At 35.5% G+C, this 20,870-nt stretch overlaps 1 protein-coding gene across 2 annotated transcripts in view; it reads left to right on the plus strand.

Moving 5' to 3' along the window:
• The first annotated feature begins 934 nt into the window (after window positions 1-934).
• Window positions 935-20,870, plus strand: part of LOC149540044 (nuclear transport factor 2-like) — a 40,946-nt gene continuing 21,010 nt past the window's right edge. The window contains exons 1-3 of one of the 2 annotated variants that reach the window (XM_089801235.1): window positions 935-1,088; window positions 1,322-1,365; window positions 1,470-1,604. In XM_089801235.1, the coding sequence (XP_089657361.1) occupies window positions 1,327-1,365; window positions 1,470-1,604 (174 nt within the window). In that variant the 5' untranslated portion in view covers window positions 935-1,088; window positions 1,322-1,326. Of the gene's footprint in view, window positions 1,089-1,299; window positions 1,366-1,469; window positions 1,605-20,870 lie in introns of those variants that run through there. The other variant, XM_089801234.1, reaches the window with a different exon arrangement.

Below are 20,870 nucleotides of genomic sequence, written 5' to 3' on the forward strand. Positions count from 1 at the left end.
ACATGTACATCAAAATGCATGAAAATTGTAATAATTACTGTCCATACCTTTCTCTTATGTTATTTGCCCTATTTATACCTGACTTAATGCATAATGAATCTATAATATATTCTTGTGTAAATTTATCATCATAACCATGTATCTTGATTCCATCATCATTTATTAGATATTTATATCCTGATCCACAAATCTCTCATTTGCCACCTTGGACTAGATGCACAACTGTAAACTTCTCATGTTTCTTTCATAGGAGCAAATCTCAACCTTACAATTTTAAAATTTAAAATTTAAAATTACATCTTGTTGATATGTCCACTAGTTGTACCTAGCAAGTGTTTATATTTCTTTGAGTGCTTAGTTGTTGTATTTATAGAATTCATAAATTCATTTTGAAACTATCATAAACAACTTAGGACATTCTTTTTAAGTCCATCTTATGTTCAAATTGTAAGGAGAAAAAAATTAGAACGTAATCATAGAATGACATCAAAATGCATCACTCAAGGTATAAAGGTCTACTATACATGATTTCTAATGTTGAATTATTATTAATGAATTGCTGAACTAGAAGTCTAATGTAAGTAACCTTAACTTTCACAAATCAACATCATTTGTCTATAAGAAAATTGAGACAAGTAGAACTAAATGTACGCTTTTGAAAATGGACCAATAAAAAGACCAACAATGACTTAATTGTTTGATTAAATAGATATTTTTGAAAAAGCTCAAAAAAACTAATTTGATTGAAGCACGTTAATAAAATTGTCATCATGTGCCACTAAAGCTTTTAAAAAATAAAATAAAATAAAACATTAATATCCTTTTTCTTTTGGAAATCAACGGACGCGTGCAACCTCTTCGAGCCCTGGCCGTTTATTTAAAAATAAATAAATTTTATGAAATATTTAAAATTCTAATGCAGCACAGCTTAGGAATGGCGCTCATTTTTCCATCCGTATCTTAGATCTAAATGTTACAATTTTGATGGTGGCAGGAGGGAGTGAATATCCTTGTTTTCACTCTAGTTTTTGCTGACTTGGGCCGATTCTCCCATTTTTACCCTGCTTACCAGATCGGATCTCGCTAAGGTAAGCTGCTATTTTTTTATTTCTAGTCTGCTTTTGGAAACTACAAATTTTGTATTCAGTATATCGAGGGTTGAAAGAGATCTGGCTGATGTAGGCTGTTAGTTTTCATTTATATTCTTTTCCTCATCGCAGTAGCTTGTTTTGTGTACATGACACACTGTTTTTTAGAATTTCTTCCTAGGGTTAGGGTTTTGTCTCCAGGGTTTAATAGATGCGTTACGTAATGGCTGCAGGGGCGATGGCGTCCTCATATTCTACTCCAGTAACTGCTGTGCAGGTATGTTGAAATAAAGAAAAAAGAAACAAAGAACAATTTTGCTTGTGATTTGGGATTTATTCGTGTAGCTAAAATGGCATGGTCCATGTGGCCCTTTTGAACAGGTGGGAACTTATTTCGTTAACCAGTATTACCAAGTTCTGCAACAGCAGCCAGAATGTGCGTATCAGTTTTACACAGAGATAAGCACCATGTCTCGCGTGGATGGGGACAAACAAGAAACGGCTTCTGGGATGATGGTACGTATGAATGGTAGATAGTGCCTTGCTTCGTTACTTAGTCCTACTGCTCTCTGTAAACAAGGAACTGCTTGATAGATATGCGGTAGACTGATGACGCCACAACCAGATAATCTGTAATTGTTGAATCCGCTAACATGAAGCAAACTGTTCGAAAATAATAAAATCTCTGGCTAGCCGCGGAGAGGAATTAGGCAACATTAATGCAAGATACAGGGAAGCTCCATTTCGTCCACTACATTGCTTTTTCCTTAGGAATACAACGTTAACATCCGAGTTCTGAAAAGTCTGAGAGGATTTGTGAATAACTTTGTCTAGGAAAATCGTTTCTTCTGAAGATTCTCATCTGTTAATGCCCTTAGCCATTTCAATCAACTGTTAATGTACGAACTGAAGGATCAAATGTAATGCCCCCTTTAGGAATATTACTATATTTTGCCCTTAAACTATAAATTTAATCAGTATAAGAAATAACATCTAAGAATATGAATTTTAAAATTTACTCATGGAAATGCCTTCTATGAGAGAAAACCCGGTCTAGGTCCTGCACACAATGTTAGTCACTAGAAACTGACACTTGCTCATAGATATATGTAATGTCCCCTGATTGGTTTATAACTGGTTTTAGCCCAAAGTAATTATAGTGCAACATAATTCTTTTACAAATAGTATTCTATCATTAAATTGTATAATATCTATTAAACTTTCAAAGTAAATAGGCAATTAAATTGATTAATATCACATACTTAAACGAATAACTTTATATCTAGTAAGTATCCATAGTAGGGTTTGGAGAGGAATGTATGATAGGGCGCTTGAAATGTTCACAACAACTAAGCCCAAGGGTGTGATATACAAGTGGCACAAACTCTTGTCCATCCAACATTGGTGTGACCTACGTGGAAGGGGAACAAGTCTTTGTGTCTCTGTACCCCCAAGCATGTTTCTTTATTAACTTGTACAAGATTTCTACCTTTTCTTAGTTTTACTTCCAGAACCAACCCTCATAGGGATTGGAGAGGAATGCACGATAAGGCACTCAGATCATTTGCTGCAGCTAAGCCCAATGACACATCTTGGTCTACAAGTGACAAGAACTCTTGTTCATGCAACATTGGGGTGGCCTACTTAGAAGGGTAAGCAATCTCTGCTTTCTTCAACTATTTTCCTTCCTAACCTGATCTCGATTGCTACCATCCCTTAGTATTAGACTACAATGAGGCATCAAAAGGATTGGAGAGGAACACTTGATAGGGCACTTAGAACATCTGTCTCGACTAAGCCCAAGGGCATGATATAACACTCCTTGGCCCACAAGTGATAGGAACCCTTGTCCATCCACCATTGGGGTGGCCTATTTAGATGGGGAACTTGTCTCTGATCTTTTAATCGTGTTTTATCACTAACCCTTACTTGATTGTTTGTGTGAGAATAGACAAATTCAATCAAAATTAAAGAATCTAGATAGATTTGCATTTCTCTTTATTAACTAGATCAAAAGACATTAGAGATTATATATTAAACAGCGTCATCACATTGCCTAGCACAATGCTTATTGGCTCACAAGACTGCTGTACTTTGAATGCAGGTTAGTTATCTCAGATTTCCTTTTTAACTCCCTTTAATGTTTTCCTTCTTCTGTTAGCATAGGCATCCTTTCGTGATGGATGCATTCCTTCCAAAGGATGCACATTTTTTTAATAGAACTTTAATCTGATGGCTATCTTATTATGTCTGCCTTTCAGTTTTGACATTTCTCAAAGAGTAGGTCTTCCTTTATAGTCCTCAAGAGAATGTAGAGTCACAACCTTTACTAAGAATATCTTTCTTCACAAAGAGGCATCCTTTCTAAATTAACTGCCATTTCTACCTTGCTTCAAAATCTGATTTCAATGCCTTATTTTTCTGGCTCCCTCCAAATGACAATCTGCCTTTTATAGTGTTCACGAGGAGGCATTGGGTCATAAGTTTTGTAAAGGACATCCTTATTCATAAAGAGGCATCTCTTTGAAATTTGTTGGTGCTCCATAAAATGTACATGCTTGTAATTGACGTGTTTATGGTTTGTTAATGAATTTTTAATTCATTTTCAGATTAACGTCTTCTTTCTTATGATTTGTTTAAGATTAGGACCCTCATGCTCGATTCGGTGCTAAACATGTGAAGAAGTCCTTTATTTGAAGGGAAGAATATTGTGGAATGATGAAGTACTTTGTGTATTGGTCAATTTTAAACTTGGAGAAAATTGTGAAGTCTTATTAATAGGACAATTTCTTGAATACATTGATTCAGTTTGTTTTCTTCTTTGTTAAGGATGCTTTGAACTTTTTTTATGGCAAGGGCATGGCAGTGAATTGGTCCTAAGATTATTGGTCCCCATGCAAGTATCATGAAGAGAGCTTTCATTGTGTTTTTTAATCAAAAGTCCCCTATGCTCAATTGGGTGCTAAACATGTGAAGAAGTCCTTTGTTTGAAGGGAAGAATATTGTGGAATGATTAAGTACTTCGTGTATCAATAAATTTCAAACTCAGAGAAAATTGTCAAGTCTTATTACTAAGTCATTTTCTCGAATACATTGATTAATTTTGTTTTCTTCTTTGTTAAGGATGCTTTGAACCTTTTTTATGGCAAGAGCATGATAGTGATTTGGTCCTAAGATTGTTGGTCCCCATGCAAATATCCTGGAGAGCCCATGCAAATATCCTAGAGAGCATTCATTGTGATTTTCAATTGGAAGTGGCCTGGTCCTTAAAAACTTATATCTTTGTATTTCATAAACAACTATAATCAATTCCCTTCTACTACACTACTTTGATATTATATCTATTAGCAAATTTGGTTCAGGATGTGTTTTTGTTCATAACTATTGTATTTGTGAGAATTGATTTGGTTGATCCTATGTTTGCACAATGGATATCAAGGGTGAGTTTCCCAAATACTAAGATGAGGATTAGTAGCATGAAACATATCTATATGATGTTCTTTGAGAAAAAGGTTTTGGGAGTTATTTTTTTGTTTCACAATTTTGCTTGTTGATAACAATTGTAATGTTACTTATCATTTGGCTCTCTTGGATTACATTTACTCTTGTCAGTTTACATTATGAGAGGCCTAATACAATTAATTCTTAAAAAGTCAAAGTGCTATATCTTTCACTTCTAAATGTAACACATTCATTTTTATCCTCTATTGTCTTGTGAGGTATCAAACTCATTCATACCTTGACAATCTTAATTGATCAATATCATCTACTTATAAAGAACTTCATACAATGTTTCCATTAGACTCTGAACTATATTTTTAAAAATTTAGAGTATCATTTTCTTTGCAGTCTGGTAGGAACAATACTCTATTACACTAAGTAATTGGTAAACTATTTGATTGAATTAACAAATGATTAAGAGGTCATTATAACGAATTTACAAGGACAAAAAATAAAAAGTTTCTAATAAGAAACTTAAGGAACAATCTTACCTAAAATATGTTTCATAGATGAGCATTAAAGATTAAATAATAATATTGTAATACCCTTGCTTAATGGTCAATGTGTCAACAACACCAAGTTGTCTCCTTAATTTAACAAAATTATGTGGAGTAAGAGGCTTGGTGAGAACGTTTGCAGTTTGATCCTTATTGGACCGTACTGCAAGTGAATTGTCCTGTCTTCAACCAATTGCCAAATTTAATGACAATAAACATCCACATGTTTGGTTCTTTCATGGAATACTGAGTTCTTGGCAAGGTTGAGAGCTCCTTGATATTATCAGAGAGTAAGGGACTATATCCTCACATGTGTATATCCACAAGCATCCAATGAAGCCAAACTGCCTTAATAACTCTTCAATATTTTGCATTTGTGGAGGAGAGAGAGACTACATGCTACTTTTTACTAGTCTAGGTGATGCACCAGTTCCCAAACTGAACACATACCCATAAGTTGATGTCTTATGATCAACTGAACTTGCCCAGTTTGAATCTGTGAAACTACTGAGTTTTGAATCTTGACTCCTAGTGTAAACAAGTCCATAATTAGAGGCCCCCTTCTTATAATGCAACACATGCTTGATCAGTTAAATGTAGCCACTACAAAATTGTGATCAACTCTAGTGATAATGAGATAGATGAGACTACCCATTAGTTGATTGTAAGTGGTTTCATCAACATGAAAACTGAACTTGGGTGACAACTTCTGTCCTTTCTCCATAGGCGTGGAAGCATGTTTACAATGCTGCATACGAAACTTGTTGAGCAAGTTTTTGGCATACTTAGATTGAGAAATAAAGATGCTACCATCATTCTGTGAAACCTCAACACCTAAGCAAGAGTCTTGTTTGGTTTTTGCAATCAAGTTTGCTGAACTACCAATAATGATCAAGTTATCCACATAGACAACAAGAATGAGAATATCATATCCAAAGCATTCGATATACAACTTACTCTCAAAATGGCAATGTGAAAATGATGAGCAACCATGTACTGGTCAATCTTGATGTACTGTCTTGAGGGGTTTGTTTGAGTCTATGAGTGTTTTTTTGAGTCGACATGCTTAGTGGTCTTTGCCAACAACTTTGTAACGAGGAGGTTGCTTCATGTAGACTTCTTGCAACTCATTGTTGAGGAAGACACTCGTAACATCCATGTGATGGACTTTCCATCCAAATTGATCTGCAATGGCAAGAAGAAGACTAATTGTATTGATCTTGATAGTAAGAGCAAACGTCTCTTCATAATCAATGCCCTCTCACTGTGTGAACCCTTGAGCAAATAATTTGACCTTGTATTTGTTTAAGTTACCATTTGCATGATACTTGACCTTGTACACCCGTTTGCAACTAATGGGCTTTTTCCCTAGAGGAAGATCAGAGAGAGCTCAGTTGTTGTTCTGCATAAGACTCTAGTATTTTGTACCCATAGTGTGTTCCCACTCTTGAATCCCTTTTGCCGCTTTAAATGTCTAAGGCTCATAAATACTATGAAGGTTTGAGACCAAAATTAATTGTATTTGGTTGCCCTTATTTCTAGAAGATTTACCCTCAGTGAGCTTATCAGGATGAAGGATACTAATGGTCTTAGCCTACCATTTAGGTTAGAGTATATGTGCCAATATTAGATTACGAGTAATAAATGGAGCTAGAGGTGGAAGATTAGCATCATCCAGAGGAAAGTTAGTTATTGCATCATCAAATCCAGAGTTTACATCATCCCTCCCATTAGGTGGACCTAATGAAACGCGAAAACCCAAATCAAGGGCCTTCAAAGATTGATCCTTATAATTCTGCTTAGACAAGGAAGAGTGAAATGGCCCTCGTTCTTCATCTAAGACAACATCTCGATTGAAGATAAGAAGATCAATATCTACATCAATTAGTCGGTAAGCCTTGTGGTTGTTACTATGTCTTGTAAACGTGAGCTTTTGACTCGTGGGGTCCAACTCGGAGCGTTGGGCATATGGAATCCAAATATATGCTAATGAGCTAAAAACTTTCAGATGATTGATCCTAGGTTTTCAACTAGTCCATGCTCAAGAGTCTTCCCCTTAACAACATGTGTGGGAATTGTTTAAGCAGATTGACCGCAATAGAAATTGGTTTTACCCAATATTTATTAGGAATATTTTTGTGTTGCATCATAAATGGTGCAGTCGCAATGCTTTACGATGGTATTTTGTTGAGGGGTGTATGGTGTGGTTAATTGATATTTTATGCCATGTGTATCACAGAAAAGGTTAATTGACGTTCTATGCCATGTGTATCATAGAAAATGGAGGAAGCAATAGAATAGAATTCCCCCCCATTATTAGACCTAAGAGATATAATAAAACAATTATTTAGACCTAAGAGATATAATAAAACAACTAAACTCTTTCTACTAAGGACTTAAATTTCTTAAATACAATAAACACATCTGATTTCTATTCAAGAAAGTACAACCACATTTTTCTACTAAATTCATCAACAAAAAGTAAGAAATATTTGCATCTACTAATAAAATCGGAACATATACATCAGCATGGACAAATTGTAGTACCTTAGAGGCTCCCATGAGTCACCATCCTTGAACGACGTCTTGTACTTCTTTCCAACTTGACAAGCTCCACAAACTCGCTTTTTGTGAGTTGGAATTTCTGGTAGGCCAATTGCTAAATCATCTCGAACAAGTTGAGCAAGATATTGAATGTTCAAGTGATTATTTTGTTGATGCCAGACACTATTGGTTGATGAAGATTTTGTTGTGAAGCCATGCTCAAGAGAATCACCAGTATCCACAAGTTTGTAGAGACTAAGGTCCTCAACACCAACAACTATAGTAGCTGTGTTGCGCAATCAACAATCAAACACTTCCGTGTACTAAATACTACATCAGATTGAGGAGAATGCCACATGGTCTGACTCATTGAGTGTAGGTTTAGTTCCATGCCAAGAACATAGTATACATCGAGGAAAATGATATTCCTCCCACCAAATTGTATTTGAAAGTTGCCCTTGCTGATAACTGTATGCTCTTCACCTCATCCTGATATAACTGAATTAGTAGGGGGAGAAAAATATGTGAACCAACCACGCTTGTGAGTGGAATGCCAAGAAACACCGAAATCTATATGCTAGAGAGAAGATTTCACATGATCTGTGGTCTTTTAGTCATGAATGTGTAAAAGGCAGGCTCTTGCTGCTTTGTGTGATAAAAAACATTTGGTTTAGGCTGAGACCCTCCCCGCTTCCGCTATTTAGAAGCCAATTGATTGCTGTAATCCTTGAGCAAATGTACATTTGTGACAGTAGTTAGACTACACCTTTTTCTTCTTCTTTGAACCATCTTGAGATCGATTAAAGCCCTTTTGCTGAGATGATTGAGATTGCTGAGATTTACCTTTATCCTTGTGAAAAGATTTGGCTGTAAAGGCTTTGCTTTGAGGAGGATGAGGTGGCATTGTCAATAAACTGTTGTTTCGATGATCCTGCTGCATAAGTTTGGAAATTTTAGATCAACATTAGTGGAAGTAATGTTGAGTCTCTATAAAGTGCTCATAAGATTTAGGTGGACTCTTCTAGGTGATGACTTTAATATCTTCTTCCTGTATTTTATGACCAATAGCTTTGAATTGGTCTTGAATGTCCTTGATCTTCGTGAGATTCTCCTGTAAGGACATGTGTTCATCCATCATGATGGAGAACATCTGGTTCTTTAGAAATAAATCTTGACTCTTGTTGGATGTCTCATGCAACTCCTTTAGATGCTTCCAAATGTCTGTTGCAAACTTGCAAGAAGGAATCTGAGGCAACTAATCATTTGTGATAGAGAGCTTTAGAAGCATAACAACTTCTCAATTCTGATCAACAAACTTGTCTGGTGTACTTGGTTTGTGGTAGATCAAAACTCTATGCCTAAAACAATTGTCTCAAGGCAGCGATATTCAAAGATTGTCAATATGTGTTGCTTCCCGGTGTTATAATTTTTGCCATTGAATCTTTGATTGCCATCCAACATTAGATTGGTCAATGACGCTATCTTGCACGTTTCCTAATTCACATAAAACAAGAAATAAAGAAGAGGTGATATCACAGATTCTGAATTCAGAAAACAGAGGTAAATACATATACAAACTTTAAAAATAGTGAAGTACAATTGGTGCATATTTTGGGAAATTTTTTTGCTTGACCTACAAAAATTCAACAAAGGCCCAAAAGAGATCTCAAAAAACCCAGAAAGAATTCTGACTGTACAAAGTTTAAGGCACATAAATAAGGCAACCAGAAAAATTTGAAAGCGATCTAGTTGAGATCTCAAAAATCCACCAAGAATCTTGAATCAGATTTTTAAGCCACCAAAACAATAGAGTTTCAAACAAAACTCTAGCCAGCTGAAGATTTGCAAAAATCTGAAGAAAAATGGTGGATTAGTGTTGGAGACTGCAAAAAAAACGGCAGCTAACCTTTGTAGGAGCAGAAATACGACAATAGAAAGGGTCGCTTTTATTATATAAACAAAAAATGAGTTACTTTTTTGGAAAAAATGGGTCAAGGATCTGAAAATGACTGTCGTTTTTACAAATGCAGCCAAATAAAAGATCTTTACTACTCAAAACAATCTATTGTTGGTTGTTTCTGTGACATATGTACAACTAATACGCCCAGTTGAAGAAGAGCGACACCCATTGAAAGCCAAAGAAATGAAGAATAACTTGCAAACCAAGTAAAAAAATTGACACCCAAAATGAAAGACGAGTTTTCAAAGAACACTGAACCAGAAAAATTTGCAAGAATGACGTCAAATGAGGATGGAAAAAACCTAGTCGGATTGTGAAAAATGAACTACAAACTTTAGAAGGAAATAATTTCAAAAAAATTTAGACCAATAATTTCAATTAAAAAATAAAAATTATTCAAAAAAATTAGCTCTTGTAGCATATTTCGCTAAGTAATTGGTAAAATAATTGATTGTATTAACAAATGATTGAGAGACCATTACAAAGAATTTACAAGGAGAGAAAAATAGGATTCTCTAATAAGAAACTTAAGAAACAATCTTGCCTACAATATATTAGCAATATTACATAGATGACCATCAAAGTAGTGAAATTATAATATTCTAATATGCTATCCTACTGATTCTAGTGTCCTACTTTGGTATAGTACTATTTTTTTGCCTAAAAGCACACTTTTAATTAGTATAAGAAATCAACAACTTTTAAGAATATAAATTTACTAATAGAAATGCCTGCCTATGAGAATACTTGGTCTAGGTCCCACACACAATGTTGGTAACTGGAAATTGACATTAAATCATAAGCTATATCTAATGTCCATAGATTGGGGTGTACCTGATTTTCACCTGAAGTAACAATACCAAAACACAATTAGTCTACAATTAGTATTCTATAATTAAGTCATATAGTATCTATTGAACTTTGAAAGTAAATAAGCAATTAAGTTAATTAGCATCACAAACATAAATCTGTAACTTCATTTACAATAAGAAATAATAGGGATCGAAAGAAGAACACACAATAGGGAGCCTAGAACATTTGCTGCAACAATGACCAATGGCGTGATAACACCCATTGGCCCACAAGTGGCATAAACTCTTGTCCTTCCAACATTTGGGTGGTCCACTTAGAAGCTGAGCCCTTTTTTGCTCTCCCAATTGTGTTTCCTAACAAATCCATACGAGATTTTCTACTTCGCCTAAGCTGCACTTCCACAACCAACTATCACAGGAATTGGAGAGGGCTGAATGATAGTGTGCCCAAAGCATTTGCTGCAACTAAGCCCATGGGTGTGGTATAACACCCTTTCGCCCACAAGCGGCAGAAATTCTTGTCCATCATACGTTGGGGTGGCCAACTTAGAAGAGGAAGTCACTGCTGCTCTCCCAATCGTTTTTGTCGTACAAATACATACATGAGTTTTACTTCCACAACCAGCCATCAAAGGGATTGAAGAAGAATGCTCAATAGGGCACTTGAAACATTCATTGCAACTAAGCCAAATGGTGTGATTTAACACCCCATTGGCCCACAAGTGGCAGGAACTCTTGTCCACCCAACATTGGGGTGGCCTACTTGTATGAGGAACTTGTATCTCCTCCTTAAATTGTGTTTTCTCACTAAGCAGTTCATGATTGTTTGTGTGAGAAAATAAATTAAATCCAATGTAACTCGGCTGCACGCACCCTCCCCCCCTGCATTGGGTGCGTGTACGTCCTGGATGCAGGGATGTCACACACCCGAGTACCACAGCCGTGGCCAAAACTATATAATATGCCTTGGTGAATTACAAGTGAGTGGAACTTATTGTCTTGATTGCAGGCTTTATTGGCCTATGGTCAAAAGCTTGTTGGGGTTCTAGTTGAAGTATATATGGGGGAGATATATTTATGTTTTGTTTTTTGGAAAACTATAATCTTAGGCATTAATTATAGAGTACTCATAAGCACTATACCATATCTTGTGCTTTTTTCAAGTTTTTTTTAATGGTTGGAAAAATTGACAAATTATTTTGTCATTCATGATACTACAAATGCTATTTATTATTTTTGGTAAATGTATTTGGCAATATTGTGCTTTTTGTTTGAAGTTTTTGACAAAATTTCACAATCCCATTATGGCTGTTGACACTGTTGCATGTGAAAATCTGTCTTATGAAAAGATGGCCAAAGAATAGCTCTCAAGCTTTTTATAGATGTTGATTGAACATGATGACTTAAGTTATTTATAATTCCATGCCTTCAAAGTTCTTTGTCTTGGGTGTGGGTATGTCGCGTACCCAAGTAGGATTATTTGTGGTGATTTGTTCTAGACACAAGTAAGGTATAAATTTATTTCAAGGTCAAATTGTAGTACACATTTTCCTTTCAACACTTGTGCTTATAGAATATTTGCACCATGGCCGCATTGGCACATGGGTGCGTCCTGGGTCCGGGGGTGCAATCGACAACTAGCTGGAAAAGTCAAAAAAAAAAAGTTTTTGATTTTTGTTAATATTGTTTTTAATTCATATTTGAACAATGAATTTTGAATCTTTCATCTTTGTCATTTGAAAATCGATAGTCAATGGTTGACTTACATGGTACTATGTATGGTTTATATTTTTCATTTATCATTATCATTATTATGTTTAAAAGTTCTAGTATTTTACTAAGTTCAATGGTCATTGGTAATGGTTATGAAGCTTCAAGTTTCAAGTTTGAACTTATGGTTCGTGAATCGTATTTCAATTTCCTATATTCAATTATATTTGGTATGTTCTATTGAAGTATCATTTCATAATTAACATTTTCAGTCACATATGTATACTATGCAACCTCCCCCCCCTCCTTCGCTCCCCTTTGCACCCTGCCGCCACACCCATGTTGTCCCCAAATTGAGGGCCTTTTTTTCCCCGTACCCGAAACTTGTCAAGACATCCCCCTGCACTGCCACACCCCCGTGCCGGTGTAAATCAATAGTTAAAGGATCTAGCTAGATTAGCAATTCTCCTTATTAACTAGATCAAAAGACATAGGAAAGTATATATAAAACAATGACATCACATTAACTAGCACAAATGCTTATTAGATTACAAGAGTGCTGCTCTTGGAGGACTGGTTACTTATCTCAGGTCTTCTCTCCTTCGAGCCAGTCTTACTTCCTTCAATAGCTTCCTCCTGTTAAGAGAGGCATCCTTTCATAATAAATGCATTATTTCCAAAGCATGTGTCTTTTTATTAGAGAACTTTATTCTGATTGCTGCCTTATTATATCTGCATTTTAGTCTTGACATTCCTCAAAGAGGAGGCCCTCCTTTATAATCCTCAAGGGACTCATAAAGAGGCACCCTTTCTAAATTAACTGCTGTTTCTATCTTTCTTTCGTATCTAATTTCCATGACTTTTTTCCCTTTCTCGCTCCAAATGAGAATCTACCTTATATAGCCTTCAAGAGGAGGGGCTGGGTCACAACTTTCGCAAAGGACATCCTTATTCATAAAGTGTCTCTTCTAAATTAATTGTTGTCCTTTTATAAAATGCATCTGCTTGGAACTGATGTGATTTAAGGCTTGTTTATAATTTGTTTTCACATTAACATCCACTTATTTAAGATTAAAATCCAAATGCCCAACAGTTCACTGCTCATAAAAAGAAGCCCTTTGTTCAAAGGGAAAGAATATTGTGGAATTATTAAGTCCTTTGTGTATCTGTCGATTTCAACCTTACAGAAAATCGTGATCAACAGGACAATTTTTTGAATATAAAATATTTTCACACTATCCTTTTATATATATATATATATAGAGAGAGAGAGAGAGAGAGAGAGAGGGCAAATTGCTAGCTACCTTTGTATATATTAGAAAGAGAAAATGCAAATCATGCACAAAAAGTGAATGACAGGACTGTCATGGCCTCTATGACCTTATGTGCTCACTCATTCAGTGCAGACGAGAACATTCTCCTGTATATATTAGAATTTGTAACTAAAGAATCAAATGTTGAGGAATTCTCTGAAATCATTTGCATACACATTAATGAATGCTATCTTTACTATCTTGCTGAATTTCTTATGCTTGGAACAGATGATTGAATTAGAAGTTTCAAATTCGATACTATAGATAAGAGAGTTCTTGATTATCCAAATCCAAGTTCAGATGGCCCTTGAGAAATGGATTAAAAAATGTTTAAATGACATACCCACTTCTGTAATTGCAAAGCCATCCACTTGATTTGTAAAGTTGGCTGTTAGATATAGATGATGTCGTAAACAGTCTGAACTCCTGCAGCACCTCATGATGCTTTGAATAATCCAGTTATATTGCTATTAATCTTAAGAAGTAAATTTGTAGGGATTCTTTGATTCAGATTGGGGATGGTGTGTGCCTGATATGAAGAGCGCTTTAGTAGCTTGTTTCAGCATAGGTTCAGCTATGATTTTTTGGTGCAGCAGGAAACAATCTTGTGTTGCTTAGAGTACAGTTGAAGTAGTATATCTCTCAGCTTGTGTGGCTGGAAGAGAAGTCGTGTGGCTTTGAAAATTGCTTGCAGGTTTGTTTGGGCAACCTTTGGAACCTGCAATGATTCTTTGTGATAGCCAAAGCTGAGTGTATTACAATAATAGATAAGACGTCTATTATTAGTTAATGGTTATCTTGTAAATATCTTTAGCTTTAGTTTGCTTTCGTTTTTTGCTTTCTCTGGAATAGAATGTTTCCATTCTTTACGATCGTTTCCTAAGGAAACATCGTCTCTTCCTTTTGTATAAATTGACCTTTCGGTCTCTGTTATTAATAAGCAAGTATTTACCAATTACCTTGTAATATGGTATCAGAGCTAAATACTTAAATTTTTTCGGAATAATTTATAATTTCTTCTTCAAATTATTTGTTTAAATTTTTCCAAAATTATTTCAGCTAATTTCTCCAAAACCCACCTAGGGTTTTTCTGCTTGGAGAAATTCCCGAATTACGGGTCTGCAAATCGCGTGGAAATCGTGGACATTTTTTGAAGACTCGCGTTTTTGGGGTGAAAATCTGCATGTTTCTGTATCAAATCTTCATGCTCTTAGCCGTCTCAGTCTGCCATCGTGCTCTGGGAAGCAGATTCGACCATTTTTCATCAAGAAATCTGAAGTTTTTTCAAGCTTTTTTCAGCTAGGGCCGTTTTTTTTCGAAACCCTAATTTTGGTGGTCCAAAAAATTTTTGTTTATAGATTCTTGGTGGGTTTTTCGAGAGCTCAATTGGGTTGTCGTCCGTTTTTTCTGGGTGCCTCGATTTTCGAGCCAGCGGATTCAGAAAACGACAGCAAATTCCTTCTGGGTTTTTCGAGCTCTCTTTTGGGTCATTCTCTGATTCTTCTGGGTCTTTCGTATTTTTGCCTCGAAGAACGTGCCTTCACAGATTTTCACAATTTTTCATTGAAAAACGTGCCATGGCATCTCTGACAAATATTCTGCTCGAGAATAATTCCAAATTCAATGGTCGCAATTATGGAACCTGGAAGCAGCGCATCATCGCAATCTTCGAATATCGAAACACCGATCAACTTGTTCTGGGTGTTAAGCAGTGTCCGACTTCTCCGGGTCCTGATCAAGATACATGGGATCTGAACAATCGAGAGGCAGTAATGCTTCTCAAACTCTCCGTAGTTGATGACCAGCTTTCTCAGATTCCATCCGGCAAGACAGCGGCCGAAATTTGGACACATCTAAAAGGTCTTCATGAGACTTCCGACAAGAGCAGAGCCTTCTTTCTGAAAAACACTTTGTTTTCTATTGTCATGGATGAGCGCACCTCGCTCCAGGCACACCTGAATCGGATTCAGGAAATCCGTGATCAGTTACTTGCCATCGGTCGCAAGATGGAGGAAGAGGATATTGTGGTAATCACTCTTCGGAGTTTACCAAATTCCTATGAGCACCTTTCGGTCTCTGTTATTAATAAGCAAGTATTTACCAATTACCTTGTAATAGAGTGAAGCTTTTGGTTAATCCAATTTTTCATGATATAACCAAGCATGTAGAAATTAAATATCATTATTTGAGAAATATAGTTCAAAGGCAAGTAGTTGAGCTCAAGTACATTTCTATAGAGGAGCAGATTGCAGACATTCTCACCAAGTCACTTCTGAGAGCGAAGTTTTGTTACCTTAGAGATAAGCTTGGTATCGTGGAGAATGATGCCCTTGCTTAGAGAGAGTCTTAGCTTCAGTAATTCTTTGCATATGATTAATGAGTTCTTCTTTGTGAGAGAAGTTCGAGGTGCAATCCCTTGTTAATGAGTTCTTCTATGCGAGAGAAGTTTGAGGTGCAATCCGTCGTTAATGAGTTCTTCTCGGTGAGAGAAGCTTGAGGTTAAATTGCTTGATAATGTGTTCTCCGTGAGAGAAATTCAGGGTGAAATCCCTTGTTCCACCCTCTAGGAGTAGCTATGATGGAAGTTGTGTGTGACCCCATGACTTAATTTTTTGTTTTTCTGTTTCACCCTCTAGCAGTAGCTATGGTGAATATTGTTATGCTGAGATGACAATTTTTTATTGAGAAATCTATGATGAGATTTTTGTTGACATTCCTTTCATTGCAGCTTATGTGTTCTTACGATAATGTCATATTGAAGATCTCTCTCTTGCTAAGAGAGTGTGTCGAAGATGGTAGCTGCTTTAGAGGTCTTCTAACCTTTGTTCAGTTGCAGCAAAGTTCTCACACATATTTTATGTGCTTTCGTGTTCATGATTCAATATTTTCCTTCGAGTTGGATACATTCATTTCTGTTTGCAATTTCCTCCTCTTCGTTGCTGCTGTTTGGTCTCATTCTTGCGGTCCTTGTTTTTGTTCGGGAACTTTCTTTTTTTCATCATATTAGCCTTTGTTCATTTGTTGAGTCTAATGGTGACTAGGTATGTAAAAGAACTAGTATCCCTGATAGAGAGAGTAGATATATTTATTTTTTTCTTCTCTAAGTATTAATTCTGATTTCTGATATATATCTGATCCTTATATGTAAGCAGACTTGAGTTATTATTTCTGATTTAGCAGGCCTTTATATAAATCTGATTATTCTGTGACTGAGGTACTGATCTCTTAATAGCTCTAATTACTAAGGAAGTAGAATAAAGATTGCTGTGGAAGAAGTAGTCTATATTAGACAGACTGCAAGTTAATAAGAATCGCTGCTAGAGAAAGTATGTTACCTTTGTTATTGATATATATATATTTTTGATTGGTAATATTTGTTATTGATATATTTCTCAGCAGACAACTCTACTATATAAAAAAGAGAACATGTCCCCGTAGGGACATGACTCTACGTGGCCAAGGGCCAACATAGGGTCGTGACCCTACGTGGATCATGTTATTAGTTTTAACTAAAACTTTACTTGTCATTATCTTTGAACAGACTTTCAAGTCTGATACAAATATTTCGACAGTCTGATCAAGAGATCGATTTAATATATCATTTGTGTGTGTATATATATATATATATATATATATATATATATATTGTTGACATAAAGGTCAATTTGTCTATTACTGACTCAACACTTAGTCAAATGGTTACATTGCTACCGAGCTTATCAGTCAATCTGCAGTGTTAACTAAGTGATTTAGTTGTTCCTGAGCCAAGTAGTCAGAATATAGTGTCTACTGAGCACCGGAGTCAGTTTGCAGTGTTTTCTTAGTGCATAGTGTTTACTAAGCTTCATAAACAATGTACAGTGCAAGCTGACTGTAGTAGAGGCTATCGAGCTATTCAGTGAAAGTGAAGAAGATTGTAGTGTTCGAGCTATAGTATGTTAACCAAGTTATATTGTGTCTACCAAGCTCACTGTGTCACAATATGAATCTAATATTGACCGAGTAATGCAGTGTCAACCGAGTGATTCAGCAGCTACCGAGTTTCTCAATGTTCATTGAGTCACACAATGCTGACCGAGTTTAAGCTACTTGGAAGTGATTAGTATAAACCAAGCTTCAAGTTCAACCAAGTGCCAAAGATTGCTGAGCATTGATAGTGTTTGTTGATTATCAGAACATCACCGAGTTTGTCTTTGGAACCCAAGTTACAGCAGTTGGGCCGACTTTGTGAATTATGATGAATTTGGTATTGTAGCCGACTCCAATAAATTGTGATTTGGATTGGTATATATGTAATGCATTATATCATATCCAAGTATGAATGAGAAGAGGTATAATGAGCAGGAGTGCAAATTAAATAAGGCTACAAGCAGTATGAGGAACAACAAAGATTTATCTATCACAATCAGGTGATCATTGTAATACAAGGAATCTCAACCAACAAATCAAAGTTGCGGATCAAAGATCAGCCACTAGTTCATCTAAACAAGTGCATCAGTCAAATCCTTTAACAAGGTAGGCTTAGCAGATTTTGCTAAATCTCCTAACCAAGTGCATACTTCATTGTATGTTTGTAAATCCTTTAACAAGGTGGTCCTCACAGTCCTTATTGCTCCTAACAGGGCAGATCACCAGAAGTGGTCAATTGTAAGTCTTAATAGGTTAACTTTATACTACAGTACCAAAGCTTGTGGATATCATCCCCACCTCAGTTTTACTTTCTAATTGAAAGGTTTCTAGGTTACCATATCTTGTGTCAAAGTGTTATGAATGTTTATTTGCTTTCATTCTTTCATGCATGCAATTAGATCAGAATATTATATGAAGGATTAATTGGTCAAGTAAGATAAAGTTTTATTGGTTCCTGATTCACCCCTCCCCTCTCAGTAACCTTGTCTACCTTATATTTTCAACAATATATATATATACTCATACATGCAAGAGGATGCCAACCGATAGTATGCTAGATAATGGAGAGATATGTTAAAGTATAGCTTCAGTAGAAGTGAAGTACACTAAGTATATGATTTTCTGCTTCTCACACACACACACACACACACATATTCTGCTTTTCACATATATATCTAGCATACTATCGGTTGGCATCCTCTTGCACGTATGAGTCTGATGTTGGCATTGAAAGCTCATGCTTCAGTTATGTTCATTGTTGACTTCATTCTGAGTTTATGGGTTCTCCATTTAACTTTATTATTACATATTCTACCACTGCCAGGCGTCCTTAATTACTGTTGCTGTTTGGTGTCTTGGGACATCCATTCATATTTTTGTATCAATCAATATTATTGATTATGCTTGATGACGATTTTATGGCCTCTTACAGCAACAGACATTTTCTTGGATGCTTGTATTCCTTGTTTATTGTATACAGTGTTTCTTTTTATATATGTGATTCGTGCTAGGCACATATTTTAGGCAGTGTATCTTTAGAAGATTAATGTATTCATCTTACCGAGTTTGATTCTATGCTTGATGTAAGAGCAGAACTTTGTGTGAATTGAAATAAAACTGTGACTAGAGATCTGTGTATTGCATCTCCTGAAAATGATACATTGAATGTTAACAACATCAATAAGGGGCAGAGATTTTTGTTATTGATTTGTTAACTGAATAAAGGAACTATCTTTCTGTGGGTTGGGTTGTTTCCTTCAGTGACGAGGGTTTTTTCCAGGATAACGTCTTCTGTTATCAATTGTTTTGAAATTTTGTATTTCCTTTTGTTGCTAAATTATTTTTCTGGTTCTTAAATATAACGCATACCTTAATTTCCTGCACTTTTCTGCACAACCTCTTATTTTGAGTTTTTGAATATTAAATATTTTAATTTGTCATATGAAAGAAAAATAGTAGAATGAAAAACAAGAAAAAGAGTAAACAAGATGGAGAGATCAAAGAAACCAAATGCACATGGATGATGAATGCCAGAAGATTTGCATGTGGTCTGCATTGTGCCTTTTGATGACATACTGCAAGAATGGTGGATGGATATCAATGCTTGTTGTGTGCGGTATACACTGCTTTGATGTTGAATTTACCGCTTTGGAGAGGAAGAACAAATGAATAGAAGGCAACAAAAGAGGCGCATAGAATCTGCTGTGACACCATATTGAAAAATGAGAAAAACAAAGAAAGATCACAAAGGTAAATGGAATTAAACTCAGTCAGTTTTCGTCAACTCATTTTGCATTATCACATTCAATGGTTTTATATAGCCGTACAGCTTACAACTACCGATCAACTAACTAATAAATAACTAAAAAGTTAAAAACTAACATATAATAAAATTCAAATTAGCATCATCATCTTAATTTATTATCTATTAAATTATTTCTATGTCATGCACTACTTAATTTCAAGCAAGATAGTTTTGAAAGAGAGCAAGGCCATCATTGTGCTGAAACTAGACAGAGGTGCTGCCAGTTCAATGATGGTCATGGAGGTTTACTTAGATAAGAGACCGCTTGAATGATAGTGGCAGCTATTACGGTACAAATTGAGCTTTAAAAGAAGATTGTCAGAGATGCAACAAAACGAATCAATAACTCATGGATCAGTGAGACAAAAGATAAGAATATTTCCTAGAGTTTATGCTTTCAGATTTGTGGTGCACATAGGATACATAAAGAATGTAATTTTGAGATGTATTGTTGATACTGTTAGCTTGCTGTCCCATGACCTAACTAAACGCTACCAACAAATTGGATGCTGTATGTAAAACTACTCTTTATCAAGGATTTCATCAATTGTCAACACCTAGCATGACCTTAAGTTCGAGGCAAAAGATATGTCTGGAAAACTACTTCATAGAAATTCCTTAAAAGGAGAAATTGAGGTAGTTACAGAGTTGACTGATGGGAAAACTGCAATGTCACCAAAATTCTGCCTTAGGCTTAGCTTCAGTTTCTGGAGCAAGATAATATTACAATTGGGGGTTAGCCACTTGATCTCTTTTTATGATTTCAATAAAATTTTTAATGGAAAGATTTGAGTAAAAGGGTTTCAATCATCAATCTTGAAACCAATGACAGAAATATAAGTTGATTTGACAACCTAGATACAGTAACAGATTCTCATCACATCTTAATGCAGAATCAGATCATGCAAGTTTTATAATGAAGTTTAAGAAAATTGTTTTATGTTCCAGAATGTACTCATCTAAAGAACAGCAGATATTTTGTTTTTCAAATGGATTTACAGAAAAAACAAACGAACACATGAAAGATATTAGGAAATGCACATAAAAGTTTAGAGGAAAACTACTGATATTCAAAGCTCAAAAAAATTGTGAGACTTATGTTGCTTATGTACTGTTGAAATTGACAGATCTTTTCTGAAAAAATTTAAAGAACAATTAACATTGTGAGAACACTGAACAATTAGCATGGGAGAGCATGAACACATTACCAATCTCACTATCATCAGTACTA

This window comes from Cupressus sempervirens, chromosome 9 (assembly GCF_028749045.1).
Source record: "Cupressus sempervirens isolate cs-2001-9-10 chromosome 9, ASM2874904v1, whole genome shotgun sequence".
Classification (NCBI taxonomy): Eukaryota; Viridiplantae; Streptophyta; class Pinopsida; order Cupressales; family Cupressaceae; genus Cupressus; species Cupressus sempervirens.